This window comes from Melospiza georgiana, chromosome 16 (genome assembly GCF_028018845.1).
Source record: "Melospiza georgiana isolate bMelGeo1 chromosome 16, bMelGeo1.pri, whole genome shotgun sequence".
Lineage (NCBI taxonomy): Eukaryota > Metazoa > Chordata > Aves > Passeriformes > Passerellidae > Melospiza > Melospiza georgiana.
Window position 1 is genome coordinate 10,517,313 of NC_080445.1, and position 17,981 is coordinate 10,535,293.

Below are 17,981 nucleotides of genomic sequence, written 5' to 3' on the forward strand. Positions count from 1 at the left end.
CCTGGAGTATTATTTGCTTATGGGAATAATGCTTGGGAAATCTCTTGATGTGTGATATTCTTGCAACTAAATAAGTTGGTGCATCCTTAAACAGAATGCCAAAAAGAAAATGTAGATTTAATCAAATGTGTGGAACAGTGTGGGTAGTCAGAGAAGTAGGTGCATTGGAGTTTTTTGTCTGCACATTTCTGTTACATTACCTCACCCTCCATCACAGAATGCAGTCAGTGCTTATGTCCTTATCTGGATTGGGATGGGGGAAACTGTTGGATCTGCCTGCGGCTGAACTCCACAGCCTTCCTGAGTTCCTTCTGCTGTGGATGCAGCAGCTCTGAGCACTGGAGCCCTTGCCTCTGCTTTAGCACAAATGTGATTTGTTTTGTGATTGTTCAAAGGCTCTGCAGTGAGTGCCAGTGAAATACTGTTCATTGTTGGTGTATTTTGTGCTGCCTTCTTATCAGTAGGATTAATTGTAGGATGAGTAGTTAGTCACCCTCTCCTCTTCAGCTAGGGTGATATGTAAGTATGGATTTAGATCACATATCAGGAATTTTGTAACTGAACGTGCTTCTGACCTGCTGCTCTTAAATGTACAGTGGAAAAGGAAATTAATTTCTAGATTGATAGGCTGATCCCTCAGTCTGAGAAAGGCTGTAATATCTAATAGCATAACACAAGAGCAGCTGCAGTTTTGCCCAGAGGCTGGAGATGGTGCCTGAAGAGGAGAATAGAAAGGATAAGCATAAATGGAACTTCCCTCGAGTACAGTCCCCTCTTCAGATGTGCTGATTGTACCTCAGAGCAGAGGAGCATTCTGAGCATTGTGAAACTCTTCCTCCAAGAGGAATTTAATGTGCTTGGGGTGAGTTGCAGGGGTTTTGTCACTTTGCTTTCCTAAGGCAAGTGAGTCAGGTTTGCTCCTCTTCTTGTTTAGCACCCAGACTACCTGGGGAACCAAAATGCCTGTCTTCTTGATGAGATCAAGACTCTTCAATCTCTTATCTTCCTCTGATACTTAAATTTATCCTACAAATCTCTGTTGCCATGGAAAGCTGCTTGGAATGGCTCCCTTGAACTCTGCTCAGCCTTCCTCTTAAAAAATTCCCTTCCCATCTGTCTGCCTGCCCTCCCCAGCTTGTCTCTGGCTGTTGGGTTTGTCTCTTTGGTCCAAGCAGGTTCACAGAGCTGCTGCTCCAAGATTTCTGGCTCATCAAGGAAAAGCACAGTTATAAGCACACAGCAGAAAATTAAATTGGCTTTTTAAATTTCTTTTATTCCCCTAATGTTCTATACTCACCATTTGGTGAAAGGGGGTGGAGGAGGAGGTTGTTTGTTACCTTCGTTTTTACTTGCTAAGTGGAGATGTATGGAAATGACTTAGTTAATGGTTTTCTGGCTTCTCATCCTCAACACAAGTGAGAAGTGTTTTAGCATTCAGTTGAGGCCAAATGTTTTCAGATAAGGAGATGATATCTTAAGGCATTTTTATTTATATTCAATTATGCTTATCTTTCTATATAGTGTATGACATTTATGCTCACGTGCAATACATACTATAAGCAAACAGCCTGTTTCGCTTAATTCAGCTGCTATTAAATCCTAAATTGCTACTGATTTTGGATTTAATGCTGAATTCTTGGCCATAGTTCTGTTTACAGGATTAATGAGATTGGATAGTGTTATTTTAAAAGCTCCTAATGGCAAAAGCTGTAAATTTTTGTAACTTTTGTCGATGTGTGAACTGTAAGTGGTTTCATATTGCAGGATTTTCCTGTGCAGTACTTGTGCTAGAAAAGAGATATGAACAGAAAATTAAACTTATCCTCAACCCTAAATCTTTGTTCTAAGCAACTTTTCATATAGGTTGGGGTATACAATATGTATGCAAATGACATTTTAAAAGTCATATAATTATGCAAAGTGCTTAGGGGTCTTGCATACTAAATACCTGGAATGAAAATTTGTTCCTGGGTGGAATTATTGCATAGCATTGATTCTTGAAAGTTTCCATAAGCTGTTCAGACAACTTACACTTTTTGATTGCACAGCAATAGTAATATAAACACATCAAATTTTATTTAGCTAAAATATTACCACTACATATTTTAATTTAGCAGATACTCAAGAAGATGTCAAGTAAATTGGATTCTAGCATATTCTGTGAATGGCTCACAGTAACTTGTGTGCAGGTTTAAACCTATGGCTGTGGTAGAGCGAAGTCAATATGGGTAACTGATCCTGGAGAGAAAATGAATTAGGCTGGTGCTGTAAAAAGCTGCTGATCAGACAAAATGTGACCACTGTGCTTTTTAAAAACTTATGGTATAATCCTTTGGGGCAGTAAGGTATGTAAGTCTTAACTATTAAAATAAAATTTTATTTACTGAAAATCTAAAAAATATGAATTGGCAAGCTTCAATTCTTATTTAAAGAGGAAGATAAAGCACTATTTTAAATTTTCTTTCTTTTTGGAGTTGCTTGAAAACTTTAGAATCTTCCTTTGTGTCACAGATCCATCTGACTTACCAAAACCTGGCTATCTGGGATTCATTTTGGAACTGGTTAAACCCCATTTACAGGGCTTATTTCAGGAATCAAAGATATTATCAGCAGGATTGTTTTCAAGATTAGTAATTAGACCTAGCTGTCTGCTCCAAGAAATGATATAACACACTGTAACCTAAATGCTTTGCTTTTATATTCATTTAAGTTCCCCCAAATGCCCATGAATCAAGAGCAGCTCACTTGTGATGGCCTTATGGGAGCAGATGTGGTTCAAAGTGAATGAACTAATTGATTTGATAGATAATTCTCCACAGTCAGAGTGCAGCTGGAGGAAGGTGAGGTATTCCCCATGGCCCAGTGTTTGTTTTGGCACTAAAAAGCAGAGTGATATGAAACAAAGGGAACATTGGTAAATAAAGCCCCAGTGGAATATGAGATGTAGTGGGGATGGACAGTTTATATACAAAGATTCTTATTTGTTTCCCAGACATCTATCCAGCTTATTTGATTGGTATCCTCCATATATCCTATATCTTTATGGTATTTTATTTCAAGAGATGAATTGTGTGAGTTATAAGGAGGTACCAGTACTAGGAGAGGAAGGTTACCTTGACTTTTCCTTTCTCAAAGTGCCTGTGTGTATCCCTGCTGGATTTCCTGAGTCTTGGCCTTTCACTGGGTTAATTCACAAGCTCTCTGATGCTCTCTTAATGCTTTTTATTTCTGATACCTGGTGAATAGCCTTCTATAAGGTTGAAAAATGGTTTTTGTTTCTGAAAATGCACCGAGGCTTTCTACCTTCCAACAAGTGCATTTTGATAGTTTTGCAGTAAAATCATGGTTTGGGGTTAGGTTGAATCATTTATTTCTTTTTCTCAGCCAATTAGGTGACCTGTGCAGAACAAGTCACCCTCACTGTGTTCTGAACTTTCTCATGGGGAGAGCTGGAACAGGACCCCATTTTTTTTCCCTAATGCTGTCACCAAAACTTTGTTTTGGTGTTTCAGATGTGAGTTGTTGGCAGATGAATGTTCCCACACAGCAGAAAGCCAGTTACCTTCACCAGTATTAACTGGAGTAACTTCACAGCAATTGCTTTTCCTGTCTTTGGAAAGTCTTTAATTTTCCTGATTACTCTCCCCTCATTCATGACAACTGCCTGAAGAGGTTTCACTGAAAGGACAGACTCAAGAGCTCTCCATGTGAACTCAGGTGTTCCTAGAGGTGAAAGATGTGCTCCATGACTCATTTAAAGTCATTTTCCTATGGAAAATGAAGCCTTCTTGGGCTCTTCAATAAGCTATTTACTTACATCAGTTTAGTGATGACTAATTGCATGAATAAAGCAGGACACTGCTTATACAAGCCACGAAAAAATCTAAATTTAAAAAATGGCAAAGCATTTATCTGCAGTCATGGCAAGGGACATAAGGGAAATGATACTCAGCTATAATCCATCCTCCTTGCTACACAATGTATTAGGTCAAACACATTTTTCAATATTTATTTTCTGGGTGAAATTCTGACAGGAAACAAAACTTGTATGCACATCCCATAAAGGTGAAGTACTTTAGGATAATGCTGATTACACTGATGTACAGAACTACATGACCCAGTGTGGGTTAAAGAGTCAATGATTTATATTCAAGAAATATTTGAACGTACAAAACAAATAGATTCTTTTTGAAAACACTTTTTATTCTCCCTTTATTCTTTGAGGCATCAGTACTCTACTTCTTACATTTGGATTCTTTTTGGCCCCAAAAGCTGCAGAATAGCTGTTACTTATCCAAATAGCAAAGCAGCTCCATATTGCTATTTTGTAAACCCACAATTTTGCCCTTCCTTATTGAAATATTAATGGTAAACATGGTAATGCAAAGCATTTCTGTAACTGTGGAAATGAAAGTCTAGCTAGAAAGAAGGCATCTTGTAAGTCAACTTTGCATCAAATGAGCACCCCAAAATCCCTGCTGATTCATGTGGACATTCTCAGGATTTTATTGCCTGGTCACAGTCTTGTTGGCTCATATTCTTGTTGGCTCATTTCTTGTTGGCTCATTTCAGCCTTTGAAAACATTTTTCACCTGTCTGTCCTGGTTGATCAGGAGCTCACACTGAGCCACCCCAATTTCCAGAGTTTGAACAATCTGTGAAAGAAAACCCAGACGGTGAGTGAGCTCCAGCCCAGGAATGGCTCATGAGCTCTGTGCAAAACTAGTCATCTTCCATAATTAGGTTATTTCACTGTAATCACATATTGAGTTACTTTCATTAGACATGACAATCTATTTTTTGAAAATGTAAAGGATCAAACCCAGGTGACTCTGCAATGATTGCTATAAACCCTGTTCTCATTACTTTCTCTTTGTTTATTTGCTATTCTGGTACCCAAAAAGAAAAAAAAGCTACAAACTTCAGCTCTTTTAACAGGCCTAGGTAAGCCAAATACGTGGTATAACATTAAATGGATATAATAAAAAGGAAAAAAACCCACAGAACCTGTTATCTAGCAAAATTCTTAGGATGAAGCCATGACCTAAAAATACAGAAGTCTTTGCAAAATGAATTTCTGCAGACTCCCTCTGGAAAGAACATGCTTGATTAGGCCAGTGCTAACCTTTTGAAATCATGTTTCTCTGATATTTATTCCGTGAAATAATAAAAGGGGACATGTCAGATATTAGAAACCCATAATGCACTCCCTTGCTTTCTACTGCCCTTCTCTAATTCAGTGTTCCTCTCCTAGAGCAAACTTTTAAAATAAAAAGTAAGGCTTCAGTTTGTCCTTTTAGTTGACCTTTATACATTTAGTAGCTGTGCATTTGCAGCAGTTAAATTACAGAGTAAGAAGATTTCCACCCTTTTTCTGGCTCTGGTTTCACCATGTGTGAGGCCAGAGAGGTGGCAGGTCCTTGGGAAGCAAGGATTTTCTGCTTTTTGTAAGAATGAGTAAATTACTTCCACCCTCACATCTTGCTACGCTTTGTATGGAAGTACAAATTTTTGTATAACCTCCTTCAAATTGCTCCCATGGTGATAATGGAGGAGTTTTCTCCCTGGGCACCTCAGTGAGCTGTTTGTGTTGGGAATTGCCTGCTCTCTCTCTTAATGAATAGAGGCGGAATTTAATAACTTAAGGATTCAAAAATATGCAGGGTGTCTTGGAGGAAAGGTTTTCCTTTCAGCTCTTCCACTTCAGTGCTTGCGTTTACTTGCAAGTTTGGCATGGGTCTGTGCCCCTCCACAAAGGAAAACCCTGTGGCTGGGGCCTGGAAATTCATGGCAGAGAAATGCAATTCACTTCATGTTTACCAGGGAATCAAGGCACCACTTCAAGTAGTCCAAAAAAATGGTACCAAGTTAACACCTTGCAAAATGCATGTTTTTACCTACATCTGAGATCAGCACAAATAATTTTATCCAGTGTATTTTTGATGCGATGCTAAATTATTCAGCTGAATTCATGACTAACCTCTGGCTTTCATTTTTGCCAGTCTTTATAAAAATGAAAAATAACTATCATATTTCATTAAACAGGGAACAGCTTGCACTGTGTATGGGACCTGGCACCACATGCTGTAAATCTTTATGAAAATGGGCTGTCTGATTTACAGTGGTGCATAATCAGAGAAAAATTATTTTTGCTGATCTCTGTGAAAGAGAGTAAGAATGAAGCAATTAAGATAATGTTAAAGTCCTACTTGTAGTCCTGTCATGATAATCTTGCTGCTATTTGAATAAAATCATCCTCTGGATTGCTTTTTAGACTCTCTTTCATATTGGTTTTTCCCTTCCTATTGTTTTTCCCTTCATAATATTGTCTTACCAGTGAAGTGATTGTCCCTTGCTATGTCTGCAGAGAGGAAAATTGATTTGCTCCCATGTTGACCCCAGTTTTGTTCTGGTTGAGGGTTTAATTTTCATTTAACAAAAGCTACACTAGTTTAGATAACAAGTATTTCTTTCCTCAGCTGACCAACTCCTGCAGCCTTTTCCCTGCAGGCACAAAGCAGCACCAGGGCTTCCCTCAGCTGGGCTCGGGGAAAAGCCAGAGCTGGGAAGCTGAGATGTTGTGACAATGGCTGAGGAGGAGATTTCCAGAGAAATATTCCTGTAATTTGCTGGAATTGGGAAGTGAAATGTGCATTTCTGACAACAGTGACAGATTTATGGACTGGGTACACTAATTAAAAACAACTTACTCTAAGATATGAATGTGCAAATGACAGCAGCAGGAGAGCTGGGCTGCTCTGTGCCCGAGCGTGGGAACATTGAGGTGCCCTTCTCCTGCTACCACAGAACCTTGTCACATACAAAATTCAGGAATAACATTCTGCAAGAAGCAAACTGAAGGATTACTTCCTTCTGCTGTGAAACATATGGGGAGATGTTTTGCTGTAAACTGTACACTCATGTGCAAGACAGAAAGAAGCAAAATGTTTTCATTTGCTCTTCATCTTCTCACTGCTGTTGCTTGTTCACATGGATGTGGTGGAATCTAGCTAAGAAGTTGGAAGAGAAAAATACTTCCAACTAAATCTTTACTCATACTAAATGTAGCATCTTGGGATTGTCACGCTTTGAGATTTATCTGAGAAATTCCTCTGTAAAAATTTTCTTGCCCTGGATAAATTGTACTACTTCCTTGCAACCTCCACCAGTAATCTCAATAGTTGGAGGCATTGAGGAATGAAAGAAAAATATTTCTAGTGTGCATTCAAAGCACCTCTGATATTACATCTGTATTCCTGCTTCAGCAATGATTTAGATGGATGTCTCAACACATGACAAGATGACAGTTAAATGAAAATAACGCAATAATTTTGTTTTTTGCAAACATCACTCTAGTTTGCATTTGAATGTACAAAATTGGAACTTAGTATTTTATTACACATATGGAATTTAAGTCTGTATAAAGCAGAGGAATAATGATGCTTTTTGAAAAGAATGTGAAGCTTAAAACTCCCCAAAATGAAAGGCTCTGTAGATGTTTAAGAATACAATAGTTGAATCTGATACAGTTTTATTTATTTGCTATTTCTTCACTAAACTTCACCCTTCCCCCCTATTTAATGGATATGTCCTTGAATATTCTCCTTATAGTCATTTAAGTATCTGCTGAAGTTTCTAAAGCTGCAATTTCCTTGTAATCTTCCATCTGTTTCAAATGCATTGTAAATACTGTCAGGTCTTCAGCTCCATAAAAGCATCCAGTGAAGTCAGTGCAGTTACATGGAATTTCTTCAGATGAGAATCTCACTTGTGATGTTTGTTTCTCCATTTTTCCTAACCCCAAACTTCTTTCCACTGTATAATTACAGGTTTTTTTAGCATTTTAATCACAAATTGATAATGGTTGCCTGATGTTGACTAGACTTTGCATTCACAATTGCAGGAAATGGGTTCTTGTAATATGAGTGTGACCTTTACAAAAATGCCTGAAACTCCTTTCATAAACTTTTTCTAACATAATATTTACAAAAGGAAAGGATTTACTTTTATGACTTCTCTTTGGTTGTCAACCTGCTGCAATGGTGACATGGAGCATTGTGCTCAAGACTGTTCTTAATTGCCAGGGAAGATGCCAAGGACTGCTCTAGGTTAAAAATATGTATTTACTAGTTAGAAAGGTCACACTAGCAAATGTCCATGTGATTTTTTTTTTCTTGCCCTCAATTGTTGGGGGCAATGCCCTCATTGGAGAAGTTCCTTGTGATGCACAAAGGACCAAAGTGTATCTATTGTTTGAAAGAATTATTCCATTGTTATAAAACACATACAGAAATGAGAAGAGTGAAAGGATATGATGGATACAATCTACTTAATCTACTGTAAATGGTTTTACTTTTTACTGTAATTTAGCACAATCATAAATGGAAACCAAGATAAGAGTTGGAGAAGAAAACTGAAGTGATTGGCTTTGAATTGCAATATTTTTTATGATCAGTTAGGAGCTGCACCAAAGTTGGATTCAGGGCACTGTCTGTAGACATGTACTTTACTTTGTAGTAGTAAATCAGTAATTAAATCATTAAATATTGACTCTGAGCAGCTTTTCTGTGTGCTGGGTTCCTTAAGCTGTGAGTCCCCACATGAAAATCTTTACTGGTTTTTACGTATCTAGTCCAAGTCACCAGGAAATAGCTCCTTGTAGAAATCAGCAACCAAATATTCCTCATTCAGTTCTTCTCCAAAACATATTTTATAACATTTGTAATTAACTCAAAACATTTCAAATCTGTCTCTGGCATTCAGAATGTCATGAGGTACCAAAGGAGCCATGGCAGATGATTTCATTACCACCAGCAGTGTGATTTTATACCTTCAGTATCAGTCTTCAGGTCTTACACAAGTTGTAAGACTTTTATTGCTGTCAAACTATATAAAATCCTGGTGCCAGCTTCTTAACACTTGGAAAGTAATAGCACTCTTCATCTATTTGAAAAAGTACAGACTGTTTTCTTGGAATAGATTTGCAGAGCTGAGCTATCATTCTCACTAATATTTGTATGTTTAACACCACCCTCCCATGAAATCAATGAATCTGTTTCTGTTCCCTGCAAGTGTAAAAGAGGATAGCAGTTTGTGACCATGATCATGAAACTCTTTAAATTAAAAACATCATATGTGTCTTCCTTCAGAAGCCTGCATAAGAAATCTTGAATGATTCATATCTTATTTTTAAATCATAAGCTTTTGTTTCACCAAGAGTTCATGCTTTCTGTGTCTGAAAATGATGCAAATAAGTTTCCTCTACTGGTCAAGAATAAATACTGAAGTAAATATAAAATATAAAGAAAAATAAAGATTATATTGCTTCCCATGTATAGTTTAGGCACTCTAATTATTGTATATAAATGCAGAATGTAAAATTAAAAAAATAAATTTAGATCTTTCAGCAGCTTAGTAAAAATATACCACTGAAAGGGTTTGGAAATTTAGTGCCAGCAAAATGAATTGTGCTGCCTATTTCTGATGATGTTAAAATAAGCAGCACCTGCCCTTGTACTGTATAAAATGTTATGAATTCTGTAAATCATAAGACAAATATTAGAAACAAATCTGTGTTGGGCAACATTACAGAGCAATTGCAGACGGTGAGGCCATTGTTTGAAGTTATTTCCATCTAATGAGGACACTGACAGATTGCTGGTTGTCCTTGGAGTCCCATCCCCTTAATTTTCCATCAGGCATCAATGGGCCGTGTGCTCTGAACGGAGCAGGACCAGCACTGAACTCAGTCCCTGGGGATGGAAAATCTCCTCCTGCAGAGTCTGAAAGCTTGCACCAAGCCTAGTGAACCTTGGAGATGAATTCCCCCTCAGACATTATGTCTGGAAGTGCAGAGCTCCTCCAGCATGTGCACTGCAGTTTATTTCTGTTGTAACTACAAATTGCTGTGAGTTTGTTGGGTTGCATTGATGTGTTTACAGGAATGTTAAACTTCCTGCTGGAGAGTTGTTTAACTGTGGGTGGCTGTCCCCAGGGAGCTGCCTCAGTAGATACTGATTTGAGTTTTCTGCAAATGATCCAGCAGTTGGAAATTTCTCATGTAAATATCAGTTTGTTCTTTTTGGCAAATATTTTGATTAGCTGTAAGTACCTATGGTCAGTGTTGCTACTGATGGTCTGAAAATGATAAACCACAGAAAGTTACTGGAATGCAATGGAAGTTTGGCAGCTCCGGTAGAACAGAAAGCAGAATTAGAGATTCTGTTCCCTTTGGAGCTGTACCAAGTTGCTAATCTTTTGCTGTGTTTGATATTTTAGGATGTCATGTCCACGTTCTTCCAGTTTGGGGCTTCCATCCAGCAAGAAGCCATTATCATGCTGAAGATCATGCAGGATTATGACTGGCACGTGTTCTCTCTGGTGACCACCACTTTCCCTGGATATCGAGATTTCATCAATGTCATTAAGACCACTGTGGAAAACAGCTTTGTGGGCTGGGACATGCAGAACGTCATCATACTCGATACTGCCTTTGGAGATGATGCCAAGACCCAAATCCAGCTGAAGAAAATCCATTCATCTGTCATCCTGCTGTATTGTTCCAAGGATGAAGCTGTCTACATCCTGGATGAGGCTCGCTCTCTGGGCCTCACTGGCTACGATTTCTTTTGGATAGTTCCCAGCCTGGTTAGCGGCAACACAGAAATCACTCCCAAGGAGTTTCCTTCAGGACTCATTTCAGCAGCTTATGATGAGTGGGACTACAGTTTAGAAGCTCGGGTCCGGGATGGCCTGGGGGTCATTGCCACTGCTGCCTCAGCCATGCTGGACAAGTACTCCTTCCTTCCCGAGGCACGGACCAGCTGCTACGGACAGCTGGAGAAAAACGACCGGCCCTCTCAAACCTTGCACAAGTAAGGATGATTGCTTTGGGCCATTTTAACCTCTGCAGCCTTGATAGTTTTCTCTTTTATTGCCATTGTATGTTTCTTGAAGGGGAATATTGGTTTTTGCTAATCCCATTGAGCCCTTTTTCAGCACGGATTTTCAGATGTTGCAGGAGAATGTCCAAAAGGACTTGCTGCACTGATAGATTGTGGTGGTGTTCACAGGGGTCCCAGGATGGGGGAAGAGATGAGAATCTTGACTCCATGTTTCAGAAGGCTGATTTATTATTTTATTATATTGATCTATATATTGATCAATATTGATTGATCAATATATTATTGATCTATATTATATTAAAAGAAAATGGTATATTAAAACTATACTAAAAGAATAGAAGAAAGGATTTCATCAAAAGGCTTGCAAGGAATAGAAAGGAATGAAATGATAATAAAATCTTGTGACTGACCAGAGAGAGCTGGACTGTGATTGGCCATTAGTTAAAAGCAACCACATGAGACCAATCACAGAGGCACCTGCTGCATTCCATAGCAGCAGATAATCATTGTTTACATTTAGTTTCTGAGGCCTCTCAGCTTCTCAGGGGAAAAGATCCTAATGAAGGATTTTTCAGAAAATATGTCTGTGACAATAGCTGTGCTCCTGGAGGTGATGTGTGCTGTGGAGAATAAACACTGCTCTGAATCTAGTGTGGAAGATGACAGAAATTGGTCTGAGAGGGTATGAAGCTGAGTGAACAAAATTGGACTGTTGTGTGCTTTAACTATGAGGTAAAATTGCCAAAAAAGCTCTGGAGGCTGAGCCTGTATCACTTGCATCAGCAGGAACCTGGTCATATTTTAGGAGACAAGCAATATGCAGCATTAAAGCACTGTCCCTGGAAATTATGGAAGTATTAGATTAGTTAGGCAGCTTTTATCACATGAGAACTGAAATCTGTCCCCTTTACTTGTAAGGGTATATTTTTGTCACCTCTGATAGAATAACTGTGAAACTTAACCGACATTAATCCAAGCTGATATAGATGTTTTCTCTAAACAGTTTGTCAGATGGGAGCTGCCAAAGTTTAAATCAGGATTCCTATTTTGTTATTATTATTATTTTCTTTTTAATTATCCCTTTTAGACTTGATACTTCTGATTACTTCTATCCAAAATGTTGCATGGTAATATATTTCTTTATCTGGTCTATGAGAGGAAGTAGGATCTCTTGCATATTTTTATCTCTTGCATAACTCTTGTCAATATGGAAGTTACTAGGAAGTATTTATGACCCTTGTTCTAACCAAATAGTGCAGATGAAGTGCTTTCTACAAAAAAGCAGGCACCGGAAGGAAAATTGGTGCTGATTTCCAAAAGGAGGTTTTGGAACAGTTTTAATCTTGAGATGTATGTGCATATTTAGATTAGGGGTTGATTACCACACGATGTCCTGGAACAGTTTTCCATGAAAACAGCCTCTTTGCACACAGCATTCTTCAGAAGCTTCCTTAAAAGCCAAATGCAACTGAGTAAAATAATTTTAACATTTCCTTAGCAAGAACTTGCCTTTAATATGACACTTGCAGGCTTTTTTCTGCTTCCTTTCCTATTTTTGAACCTCTGCCTCAAAAACTACAAATTCCCTGGAGACATTGCAGAAACCCCACGATTCTTTTCCTGCTTTTCCTACTGTTTTAATTACAATAACAAGGTAATGCTCTAATCCAGTAACTTGCTTCCTAAGCTGACCAAACCTGGGAGAGAATTCTAATACAGACTTTCAGTGTGTTCTGGAGTCACTTTTTGGGGCAGGATTTGCAGCTGTGGGTGGCTGTGGTGCCCAGCAGGGCTCTGGGGAAGCCCTGGCGTGTCCCTGGCATGTCCCTGGCGTGTCCCTGGCGTGTCCCTGGCGTGTCCCTGGGCTCAGGGCAGAGCAGGGGAGGCACTGCTGGGGGACTGTCCCCCCCATGTCACCCCCGTGCTGGTTCTTGGTGTGCGTGCTGGCAGTGCCAGGGAGCAGTGGGAGCCTCCTGTTCACCAAATCCTGTGCCTGAACAGCAGCACCTGACCTACAAACCAGGCAGGCACTATTAATAATTGAAACTCCAGTTTCTGTGAAAGTTTAGTTGTATTCTGTCATAAGTGTTGGGGTTTAAAATACTCTTGGAAGGGGCACAAAAACTTGACCCTGGTTTGAAAAAGGCTCCTACCCTGTTGTTTGGCTAATACACTAGTGAAGACTTGAATTAAGTATTCAGAACCCAGCATAAGCTCTATTTCTCTAAATAATCTTTATTTTCTCATTAAACCTGCATGAGTACAAGAACAGGGCTTGTGAGTGCTGGAGTAGTGAGATTAGACTTCACCAGGAGATTCTGCAGCATGCAGTGCATGATGCTCCCAGGAATTATTAATAGGAGAAGCTGTAGTGCACTGTGGTTAAAAAAGTCTCCTCCTGATGTGAAACACTGAGCTATGAAATAAAAATACCTTTTCTGTACTGGAGATTCTTTGAGCTTTTCCAACACCACAAGAACAAGAAGTAGGCTGTTTTTTTAATTTAGAAATGTCAGAATTATACTAAAATAAATAAACTTTAAATAGTCATTCTTATGTAATAACTCCCCAAGACTATTCCTGTCACATATAATCTGCTAGCAAGTCAAGTACATACAAGCAGTTACCAGGACTAAGTAATCCTGGGGAGCTGACCAGTCTCTCTATGCCAAGGTGAATTACATAAATTCATTGGACTTTCTCATCCTCATCATTAATTTTACTTTTCTACTTTACATGAAAAATCAGTGGCCTAATTGGGGTTTTATTTTGAAATGGAATCTTGACAGTTTCAGGTCCCAGACAGTGCAGTTTCATATTGTAAACTACAAGACAAATGTATATATTCTGTATTATTAAACTAACCTGAGGAAAGGATTTTGGAGGATGTTCCAGTGGAAAGGGCTAAAGGAACTGTAAGTAAATTATCGACCTGGGGTTTGCTGTGCTCTGTCCCCCTGTCTGTCAGGGAATCAGTGCTGGGTGCATCAAGAGGATGCTGCTGCAGGCTCAGGAACAGAGAACTCAGTGGAAGTCAGGGAAGGGGCTGTGTAAGGGGATGCCTGAGCAAAACAAAGCTCAAAAGAGAGACAAACCCCAGGAGTTTTGGGCTCCATCTATTGTAATGGCAGTCTAATTCAGCTTTAAACCCAGGATAGTATTCTGAGGCTATGCTATAATAGCTAATTTGCTTGTAAATGGAAGTTAATAATGCTTTATGTGTGACTTCCCACATCTAGATAGCCATTTTATCTCTGTTTGTGAAGAAATTCTATGCAAAGAAAGCAGTGAAGTAAAAGCTCCTCCTCCCTCTTTCTCAAATCCTTTGAGTATTAAATTGGTTTGAAGATATATTTGTTTTGAAGCACACAATTTGTCTTTCCCCCATCACTGCAATTCTGAGATGCATTTATTGGCTTCTTAGACCCAGAAGAAAATAAGGTTTGCTTTAGTTTTTGGAACGATCTGATCAATGCTCATTTCTGGTACACATAGGAAAGCCAGTTTTTCCCTATGAATAAAGGATTTATAATAAAATACAGGGCTCATTTTCAATGCATTAAAAACACAGATATATATGTATATTTGTATCTGTATTGATTCAGATCATCTTTTTCTATCAGTGTAAGACCCAGGTCTCCCAAGGCAGAAAACCACTATTGTGTGAAATACTGGCACAGCAGGATAAATAGAATTAGCACCTCATTAATGCCAAGTCAGTTGAACAAACTCTTTTTCTCTCTAAAAAAGGGAAAACACAGAAGCAAACAAACAGCAAAACACAATAACCCTGCCAGTCATGGAAAATGCTGCAGCTTTGTGCATTGAAATGGGGCTGCTTTGTTTACCAGAGTACTCATGGTGTGTATGGAAATCCTGACCCCGGGAGAGACATTTCACTGCAGCATTTCCAACCCTGCTGGTCCTGGAAAGTCTGCCCATAGCTGGTCAGGGTGTTTGCCACGTGGGGCTGACATTTGGTGAGATTCTGTTCTGCAATGCAGCCCAGCTGTAGGCAGGATTTAGAGACCCATCCTTCAGCAGTGAGGGTGTGGGTTCAGAGTGTATCCTATCCTTCCCAAGCACAATTTCCTTTATTTGTCATCCCTGAACCAGGAGCAACGGGCAGTCCACAGGGCCAGGGACAAAAGCTCATTTGTCCTTGCTGTTGTGCTGCTGTTATCCTTCAGCACAGCACCTTCTTCAGAGGGAGAGGGTTTGCTGTCCCCCTTGTCCTGATAGTCAATCACCAAGTTCAATATTTTGATTCCAGCTTCCATTATGACAGATAGATTTGCCTCTTTTTGAGTGAAATCTGCCATTAAAGGGACACAATGGTTTGATGAATAATCCAGCAAATCTGTTTAATATTTTCCCACTTACAGATCAACAGCCAATTTATAGAGGATTTGTTCATTTAAGTCAGAAGACTTGGGAACAATATGTATCATCTTCTTTATTGGATGATTGAAGGTGTATAGATATTTAACTAATTATGTAGGCGTCCAAAGGAAAACTGAACTTCACAGGCAACAAAGGAGGGGTTCTGTAGGGGAAAACTGCCCCACAGACCCCAGCATGGTGCTGGTTTACTTACGAAGTGATTCAAGAAATTACTGAAAATCTGTATTAGAATTTTCTCCCAGGTTTGTTCAGTTTAGGAAACAGAAAGTACCAAACAGTTACTGGATTAGAACATTACCTTATTATTGTGATAATTAAAATAATTTAAAAGAAGAGAACAAGCATGGCCTCTGGCAGTGGAGTGGAGCCTGCCCTCGGGGCTCAACATCAGCACAGCAGACAATGTTCCTGGAGATGGAGCTGCTGCAGGCACCATCCCCTGGCAGGAAACCAGGGACAGATCATGGGGAGGAGCTGGGGATGCTTCTGAGGTGGTGCAGCAGTATATGATCAAATTAGGGCTGGTTATGAAATGTTGATGCTGCTAATAGAATTAACTTGCTAAACATTCTGGTGTTCAGTTACACTCACCTGTGGCACACCGAGGGAGCTGGGATATGTCTGAATTCCTAACTGTGCTCCCTCCCTTTGCCTCCCTCTCTCGGAAGGGTTCCCCAGGAGTTCTGCTGTTTGTCTGCAGAGCTGGGGCAGGGTGACTTTCCCAGAGCCAGTGCAGTGAGTGCTTTGAGGAGCAGCTGGCAGGAGGTCCCAAAGCTGGCGTGCTGTTCCTTTTGCACAGTCACTGAGCAGATCCTCCCAAAGCTTTACTCATCCTGCTGGCTCCAGGCCTAGGGAGACACAGCTCCAAAGCAAGGGACCCTTGTGCAGGAATGAGGGCTGGGAGGGGGAGGAGGAGGCTGCACAAGAGGAAGAAGTGACTCTGCATCACCGCAAAAGATTTGAATTTAGAAAAAAAAAATCCTACATAGCATAAGATATAGAATTGACTTTAAAAATGCATCAGTACCCTGTTTAATAGAGTTCTATTGCAGATGTATTTCTGTATGTACTTCACACATTATATAGTCTACATGAAGTATTTTTTTGATTTAATTTTACAGAGGAAATCTGTTTCTTAATGATAAATAATGTGTCTTGGGGGTTTCTACAGATAAGTATCATTCAAATGTCATGGATGAATCATAGCAAGGAAGTTCAGCAGTTCAGAGCCTCAACAAGATAGAGAAGAAAAGACAAAATTTGCATTCACTCCTGCTTTTTTAGGTATGAGGCTGAGTGAATGCCAAGCCCAGATCAGCTGGTTGTCTAGGTTATTAAAATGGTTGGGTTTACACTATTTGCAGGAAAGAGAAATATCTCCAGACAACATGTTGGTTTTGAGGCATTTCATCTGCTTTAAATCTCAGTTTGGAAATTCCTTGTTTGAGAGAGAAGAGGGAGAGTTTCTCTTATGCAAGATGTATTTCCCCAAGCCTCTCCTGCTTCTCTTCATTGCCTGCAGTTCTCAGAGATTTGAAATTCTGCCCCACGGTGAAGAAGACGCTAAACAAAAATGATAGTCCCTGATGATGGCACTTGGGGAGTTTATCAAGTGTGATTATCTCACCTGAGGGCAGGAAATGTAGCTCTGGACTCAAGGCAGAGAGGGGTCCCCTGGTCTTTGTGCTCCCTGCAGCTCTCAGGCCCTGTGCTTTGTTTCACAGGTTTAGGGATTAAGTTCTCTCCTCAGAAGGTGGCTTAGAGGTGACACATTTTCATCAATGCCTCTGCCTTCCCCATTCTGTTTTTCCCAGCTGCTGGTGTGTTTGGGAGCTGCATTTTAGGTGAATTTCACACTAATTATAGACAAGCCCCTTGCTGCAGAGCTGATTGTGTTCCTGAGCCTGCCCAGGCCTGGGGGGTCTTTGGGACTCAGCTGGGTGGGCAGGAGAGGGTCCCTGCTGAGGATGCTCCTCCCTGGCACCCAGAGAGGGCACCTGGAGGGTGCTGAGGCTCCATAGCTGGCCTCACACCCACCTCTGTGCCATGGGATTGCTCTGCTGGGCTTCCACTCTGTCCTTGGTGGCTTTCTCAGGTCACTCTGAGGAGTTTTTGAAACCAGGGCTGGGGTTCATCTTTGCTTGAAACAAAGTGACCTTAATAATATACATAAAATTATGGTTTTTTCCCTTAAAATGATGCCCAACATAGAATCCACTAAGCCTTCTTGGTTTTGCTCTCAAATCCTTTGATCTGTTAGGAGAACACTTGTGTTTCTTGAATAGATATATATATGGTAAAGCTCAAAAGAAATGCCATAGCCTGCAATTGTGTTTGCCTTTTCTTTGAGAAAACCTCCAAGATTCTGCTCCAGAATTTCAGCTGTTCCCATTCAGTATAGGAAATCCTTAACAAACACTCATGGATGAGGAAGTCCATGTCTCCTGTGAGGAGTCTGGCCAGAAAGGTGCCTCTGTGTCAGCACTATTGGATCCAAGCAAATGGTGCTCAGAAAACTGAGCCCTGATCCCTTTGGCAGTCTTCACCCATTTGTTAATTGAATTGGAGTCAATGAAGTTGTGATACTGTAGTTACAGGGTAAGAAACCCCAGCTTTTTCAGTATATTCTGGCTTTCAGGGTAAAGCTAGAATTTTGACAGGGATAAATATTAC

The 17,981-nt window shown here is 39.9% G+C and overlaps 1 protein-coding gene across 2 annotated transcripts in view; it reads left to right on the forward strand.

The window, feature by feature from the left end:
• The window catches only part of GRIN2A (glutamate ionotropic receptor NMDA type subunit 2A), a 157,876-nt gene that overhangs the window by 74,490 nt on the left and 65,405 nt on the right, over nucleotides 1-17,981 (forward strand). For both annotated transcript variants that reach the window (XM_058035941.1, XM_058035943.1), the window contains exon 4: nucleotides 10,279-10,874. In XM_058035941.1, the coding sequence (XP_057891924.1) occupies nucleotides 10,279-10,874 (596 nt within the window). The remainder of the gene's footprint in view (nucleotides 1-10,278; nucleotides 10,875-17,981) is intronic.